The 8,110-nt window shown below is 35.5% G+C and overlaps 1 protein-coding gene across 1 annotated transcript in view; it reads left to right on the top strand.

Annotated features, from left to right (window-relative positions):
- Positions 1-1,283: 1,283 nt before the first annotated feature.
- The window catches only part of TrissinR (Trissin receptor), a 48,828-nt gene continuing 42,001 nt past the window's right edge, over positions 1,284-8,110 (top strand). Inside the window, exon 1 of the mRNA XM_069829836.1 lies at positions 1,284-1,330. Within this exon, the coding sequence (XP_069685937.1) occupies positions 1,284-1,330 (47 nt within the window). The remainder of the gene's footprint in view (positions 1,331-8,110) is intronic.

Below are 8,110 nucleotides of genomic sequence, written 5' to 3'. Positions count from 1 at the left end.
AGTCGCTACGCTGGTATTTCCGGCGTGACTCCGCCTCTTTGCTTACGTCTTAGGAAGTGAAGGCTCTATAGAGTCTAGGTAGGTAGTATCGTTCGCCATTTTTGTTCTTTCGTTCCCGAGCTACCATACGAGGAATCTATTTGCCACACCGTTAAACATTATCATGTCGTAATTCCTATGATAATAAATCAAACGCACTGTAATTCAGCAAATAATTGAGCGGCAAATAACGTCTTCGTGTGCTTTCTGCGAACGCCAACGAAAGAGCCAAAATGACGGGCGATTATATTAAGTGTTTATCGAGCCTTAAGAAATGAATAATGTCTTCATAATCGAATCACAAGACGCACACGTTTAAATGTAGCCGACCTGCAACGCGATTGGCTGCCGGAAATTAGAGCGACGGGACTATAGTTACTCTCGGCTGCATCAACATTCATTCTCGGGGCGGAAGTCGATCATCCCCAATAGAAGTGGAGTGAGGCTGACGTCATAGTTCCCCTACTTTGCCAGTTCTGCAGGCCTGCTCTACGACGCAACACTGACCTGCAACTATGGAAGTTTTGTTTTATGAAATAATTATTTATATTTATTTTGTTTTGTTTTGTTCTGTTTTGATTGATTGATTGATTTATTTATTTTGTTTTGATTTATTTGTTTTGTTTTGATTTATTTGTTTCGATTGATTTATTTATTTATTTATTTATTTATTTATTTATTTATTTATTTATTTATTTACTTATTTATTTATTTGTTTGTTTATTTGTTTACTTAATCTGACAGGATTAAGGGCATAAGGCCTTCTCTTCCATCATACCAAATAGCACACATAAATACAAAAAAATACAAATACTGACAAAAATAATACAAATCAAATTAAAGGTCTATATAGGTTCACTAGGGTCAAAAGAAAACTATAGACACTTATTTAGATAATACAAGAAAAAGAATAACGATGATGATAGTCTTAATAATAATAATAATAATAATAATAATAATAATAATAATAATAATAATAATAATAATAATAATAAATTACATATTAAGGGTAAAATTGACACCAGCATAGTTGCAGTATTTATTATATGTTATGGGCTAAGCCGAAGTTGCGCAACCTGACAGGTGTTCAACAAGCAATTTCATGAACTAGAACCAGTCTAGTATACACAGTCACGAAGCTTGAGTTGATGAGGGTACTAGATACAATAGACTGTGCCGGTACAATTTCGCATTGTCTGTAATAAGCGATAGTAGCGATCCTAGTGGTTAGCAACTATCTGTGGATGCATATTTCCTACGTATTGAGCTTCGTGACTGTATATACTAGACTGTGGTAGAACTACAGTAGAAATAAACTCAGGAATGAATATCTCTCCTTAAGTGTTACAGTGAGTTGTATCCTCTTCTGGGTTTTTGCATCTATGAACTAAGAAGTTTTCTTCAGTAGAATAATGTACTGTCAAATATTCTCCACAAATATAACCCTAGCTATTTAAATTCTCAATATAAAATCATGCTTTAGACAATAATCGTTCACATGAACATCCCACACTTTCCATTCCTAAACATAGGACATCTTTCTGCTTTTAATATTTCACCGTTCCAGAAGCCCGTTTCTGAAACTTACTACCATAGCATGTCAGACACTTTCGGATATTATGAAGTTCTACACCTAAATTAAGAATGCAAGCCTTCAATTTGAATATCCACCAATTACTAGGGCATTCGAAAAGTAATGGCAACATAGTTACTGTTTCACACTACATTTGAAGGGTTCAGAGCCATAGTGGGCCAAGCGCCATTTATTAAAAACCGAGAAAGCAAGGGATAAAGTTAAGCGAATACCATAGTTTAGTGAAGATTGACATATCATTTAGTTTTAATGTGTATACTTTATATTACTTGCTATATTTTTCCATTGAATTATGGTAATAACTTCATTTTAACCCTTGTTTTCTACGGTTCTAATAAATGGCGCTTAGCCCACTATGGTTCTGAACCCTTAAATTATTTAGGTTACTTTGGCATTACGTCTCTCTCACTGGTTGATTTAAAGCTTTTTGGTTGTCACTTCTTGATTGAAAGTGAATGCCTAGCTTCCACACATCTTGCAATAGTTCATTGTGGTAGGACTTCTGGTCCATAAGTTTCTTTCAATACTCTAAACACGGATTTTTTAGTAAGCACCTTTGTTCGTACCAGGGTTTAAGCTAGAAAAAGAATAATTGTCGCAAAAATGCACAAATGAAAAATTATATTTGTGCAAATTGTGAAATGCTTGTGCAATATTATAAATAATTGTGGAGAAAGATAAAATTAATAAAATATGCAGAAACAAAAGGTTACGTAATTTGTTTCTTGGAGTTTAATTACTTACTTACAATCCATCTTATCACACCCTAGATATACTTATGCAAGTAAATCATTAGCCGTAGGTATGTTTAGAATCAATTACTACTGAATTTACATCACATTAAATTACGTTATTTTATGGGCACTCTGAACTTTACTAGTAGGCCCTTCAAGATTTATTGTTAGCAGAGTGCTAACACTTTTTACTGAAAGGGGGTTTGTAGTTCCAGTTTTCACAAGATTCATGCAACAAAATCCTCGCTCACAATTTACAGTATGCGACGGAATTGTATAAATCAATTAGGAGAAATTGTTCACTTAACTTACATGAATTATACCAACTCTTTAAAATCAATTCCTGAACATCTATTGCTCAATACCTTTTTGAACATTGCCCATACCATTAGCATTCCATTTAAATTCAGATCTGTTCAAACACATTTATGATTTCATTTTTCCACTACCATCTTCATTTCTGAAGTCCAAAGTGGCTGTTGCATTTTTTACACATTTACATTCAAAGTTCGTTGCATTTTTCGAAGTCGAGTAGCAAAATGCGACTGTGGCTTAAGCCCTGGTTCGTACCTTTAGGGCTTTATTGTTTACTACAAATCAGAAACAGCCGCTGTATTTACAAAATATGACTACTTCGACACTTCTAATATTGCAAATGCATGAAAGAATCGCTGCTCTATTATGTAGGAATTACAGTATTTATGGGATGCCCTAAGATAAGCCCTTTCCTCTCACACAGCTTCTACATGTAATATATAATTTGTCATCGCCACTACACTGCCCTGGTCATTGGAATATTTTTGTCTATACAGGATGTAAGGGGCATAAGTGCCGTCCGTTTCACTGTCGTCGGGGACAGTCTATAGGATCAAAAAATGTCCATACAACATAGGATCAAAACTTGATAGTTTTCCAGGAAAAAAATATATTTATTTTCTTATTTTATTTGCGTTATACTGTTTATATCGTTAGTAAAAATACGAAAACAATTATATCAGTAGGTATATATAGAAAAGAGTTGATATTAGTTTAAATAAATATTTGTGTGTTCTGTTACATTTTTGTGAAATTAAATAATAATCCATGCTTAAATTTGTTAATATTCTGGCGTGAGAGACGTGGTAACGAGTTCAGCAGGCAATACTCTGCACAGACTTAAGTATTGAATTGAATTGAATTGAATTGAATTTACGGGAGGGGGTCACTATGGCCCAACACTGTGATCTGTTAAGGTCTAACAGAAGTACGTAAATTACATGTCAGCAGAGTTCAAGCTCCCTGTCCATAGGTCTGCTGCCGAGCGGATGACAGTTCAGTACAGGGTATTCGATAATCAACTTACAATGTCATTCACGTTTAGGAGTATCATGATATGGAGAAAGTCGTCGTAATTCAAGCGAGACAAGAAGAAAGTATCGTCAACATTTTCCGCAAAGAAGGTTACGTAATCGGCGAACTTTTGTAGCAACTTCTCAACGATTATAGAAATTAGGAATCTCTACCACGTTTCGAAAATCACACAACCAAAATTTTGTTTTAAAAATGGTACTACTTCATGGAAGTTGAAGAGATTAAAATGTTGCATTAGAAAAAAAGTTCGTGTGATTTTGTGCAATATATAATTATTGTTTATTTTTTAGACGTAAATAAAAAATGGAGCAATATAAATAAAATATAAATTTATCATAATGTTCTATTAATGAAATTGAAACTTGTATTTGCTGCTCGTTTACACCGGTATGTCTGTACCCGCTTGAGTTCTACTGTGTACTTGTAAGCCCCCTTCCTCCCCATCCAGCAAAGTTGTCAAACGTCTAATATTGTAAACTTTAATAAATAGTTAAATATTGCAATTATAAAAAAAATGTGAGGACATTTTTTCTTCCTTATGACGTGAACAATTATCAGTTAAAATAATGGCACTTATACCCCTTACACTCCGTATATTTTTCCGTTGTGGTTTTTATTTACCGGTATATTTCTTTTTTATTATTTAGCACATTCATTTTTTTTTCCTTGGCTTGCTTGTCTCGCTAAAGTCATTATTCGATATTTATCGAATGTGTCACTATAAACTCATCATTTCCTATCTTTTCTATTATCCGTCCTCTTAGTCTCAGCATTCGATTTATGTCTTAATTAGTGGCTTGTGCAGCAAATGCTGCAAACTAAGTTCATTAGACGTTCAAATAAACATTTCTCAGATTTATTTTCAATGAAGAATACCAGACTTTCTGAAAGCTATTTGTTTCCATAATAATGAAAGATACTCTCCCTCGAGCCAATACTGAAGAGAACCACGCATATAAATATCTACACCACACCGCCATTAAATATATGAAAAATACCCAACCCCAATTGATTAATAACTATAAAAATATTTGATTTTTAATAATATTATTATCTTACGTAAATGTTATAGCTTTGAGTAACATATACTATATATACTATATAGCCGCCACTCAGTAAAATATAGAAATCAAAATCTAATTTAAGTTATTCCCTACATCTACTTCTATAACCCCAAAACGTTTCACTTTCATATCATCAATATAGCATTAATATGTATAATTAATGAAAAATAGTCATATCATGGCATTAAATACAATAATATTTCATTTCTAATGGTAATAATGTCATCAAACCACCTCAAGTTTTGTAGTTTTTAATATCCAATGCACAGCTGTACCCAGAAAATTACACACCACAGAATCGAACCTGTAAATTATTTTTAGTAAGTTAAGTTTTTAATAACCAATTTAATTTGAGCCCTAAATATGTCAGCATTCTTGCAGATCATGGCCTTCGTGTAATATTGTTTACTGTAGTTTGTGTTTTGTTTTATTCTGAAATGCAACACGGCCGACTTGATGCTTGCTTCGCTTCTCCTTTACTGGCCTTGACAATTCATTTTGATCCCTGTGTTAAAGCGAAGGGAACATCAAGTCGGCCGTGAATGTAATTAGCTAGTTCTCAAAATTGACGACAGATGGATTTTGGAAAATAGGAAAATTATGTTGAAAAATTGACATTTCACTGAAAACTACTATTTTTTCCGAAAAACTTTGAGTTCCATGCTTCAAAATGAGGAGTCATTTATTAAAATCCGTTCAGCCGTTTTCCCGTAATTTCCATTACCAGTTCAAATTATATTATCTATCATCCAGTGGCGGTTCCTCGGGGGAGGGAAGGGAGGAATGTCCTCACATTTTTCTTTTTTTGAAAGTAAATACCAAATAAAATATATGCCTTGAAATTCAAGGAAGATTCGATAATTTTTAAGTTCACAGCTATAACAAAACCTCGGTTGATCGAGTTTTGCGCGCTCATGTGCTGCTAGAAAACTGTGAGAAAGATGCGAGATTGTTTGTGTGGAGGAAAACCAATCTATTCCTCCTTTACTGCAGTTAGCACACATAGACAACAGCGCACTGGCGGCCAGAGAAAGAAGCAGAGTTTTAAAGCGAGTAAATGAACGGAGAGGGAGGAGATCCTCCTCTGAATCAGCGCATGGGCGGGAAATAGAAACAGACTGGTCGTGCAGCAAGCTCGCTACTGCTGCCATCCAACGATCTTGCATTCAACCAGACTATAACACATCAAGGAGGAGGCACAATAAAAACAGTTTTAACGCAACGCTATGAAAGACACCATATAAACTTTTCTTTCAATTATAAATAAAAAAAAATATTATTCATTGCACTTTATATAGGCTACTATTCATGGTTTGAAACTTTCAAGTATATTTGAAAGTTTTTTTTTTCATTGGTTATTTTACGACGCTGTATCAACATCCTAGGTTTAGCGTCTGAATGAGATGAAGGTGATAATGCCGGTGAAATGAGTCCGGGGTCCAGCACCGAAAGTTACCCAGCATTTGCTCATATTGGGTTGAGGGAAAACCCCGGAAAAAACCTCAACCAGCTAACTTGCCCCGACCAGGAATCGAACCCGGGCCACCTGGTTTCGAGGCTAGACGCGCTAACCGTTACTCCACAGGTGTGGACTTATTTGAAAGTTAAAGTCGGATTTATATAAAACAAAGAGGAAGTAGTTCTACGTTAGTATCGCAGATCTTTTTGTCTCCTGAAATTCACTTCCATTCATTGTGTACTAGACAGGGCAACAGCCAAGTTGTCAGTTTTGTACAAATATATTTGAAATTGAAAGTAGGTACTCCAAACTACATTATTTTTAACACAAAAAATTAAATTGGCCACCGGCAACTTTGAACAATAATGGTAGTATGACTTTACAAGAACTGATATTCTTCAAAAGCATGTGATACTGAACTTGTAAAATGTACATGTGGCAACACAGACCACGTGGGTGGGTGCAGTGTTCTCGCTTTCCTCAGATTATTTCCCATTCTCATTTCCGCGGTTCCGATTACGTGTTAGTTTTTTTTAATTGGGTTATTTTACGACGCTATATCAACATCTAGGTTATTTAGCGTCTGAATGATATGAAGGTGATAATGCCGGTGAAATGAGTCCGGGGTCCAGCACCGAAAGTTACCCAGCATTTGCTCGTATTGGGTTGAGGGAAAACCCGGGGGAAAACCTCAACCAGGTAACTTGCCCCGACCGGGATTCGAACCCGGGCCACCTGGTTTCGCAGCCAGACGCGCTGACCGTTACTCCACAGGGGTGGACACATGTTAGTTGCTATAGTCCCTTCCAACACGTGTGATGCTGCGAGGTGAATTTCCTTGTAATTGTTAATTTGTGCAATTATTCAAAAATGAATGGAAGTGAAAACATGATATATTTTGGAAAATTTAGGAAACTCAGTTTACAAAAACAGATTATTGCTATACAGAAGGGAAAGCCAACCCCAACACTACCTGGTCTTGCATGTATGCATGTTGGCTAATTTGTAGCATGTTTCATTCAAGAAGGTGTCATTTCGTCCTGTTACCTTCTTTCCTCCTCTTAAGAAATACGCAGGAGCCGCCACTGCTATCATCTAATATCTTCTCCTACTCGAACTTTCCTCCCATCACTAACCTTCTAGTGCATCCTTCAGTAGGCAGTTTCTTCCCAATCACTGATCCCGCCAATGTTTTAAGAATAAAAAACAGAAATAAAAATAATTTTATTGAAAACTCAAAACATAGAATGACGTTTCTAAAAATGATATGAAAATTAATACATAATGACATTTTGTGAACTCATTCTGTGATTATAAATACTTTAGATCCATAGAAAAGTAATTTATGAGATATGGAATGAGTATACCTAGAGATATTTGCGGAGTAAGCCGGAAGTATTTCGTTAAGGCCCGCTCCCACTTGGCGGAATCGAATTGAACAGAATTTCTCTTCACAATGTATTTAAATGGAAGATGGCAGAAAGCGACGCGTCGAATTGAATCGAAGCGAAGCGAATCGAAAAGAGCAGAATTCATGAGCTAGAATATTTATTCCACTGCCGGAATAGAATTTCTTGTTTCGGGTATGATCGTAAGTTCTCGTGAAGTCTTCGTGAAAAAAACAAATGAACCACATCTTGGCGGCTTAATTTGTGTACTATTGAAAGTTATTGCAAACTTTTCGATTTGATTCGATTCGGTTCGATTCACCTAAATAGGAGCAGGCCATTACACACCTTACGAATGCACGCGTGTGGTTGTCCATTTCTGAGGAAAAAAAAAAAAACAAACAAGAAAACCAGATATACAGTAGCTTTTAACAAAAAGAAGACGAAAGAAAACACGCGTTGAGCCATGCAGTAGCAGAATC

The sequence above is a fragment of the Periplaneta americana genome, chromosome 6, assembly GCF_040183065.1.
Source record: "Periplaneta americana isolate PAMFEO1 chromosome 6, P.americana_PAMFEO1_priV1, whole genome shotgun sequence".
Classification (NCBI taxonomy): Eukaryota; Metazoa; Arthropoda; class Insecta; order Blattodea; family Blattidae; genus Periplaneta; species Periplaneta americana.
This window is presented reverse-complemented; position numbering and strand designations above follow the sequence as displayed.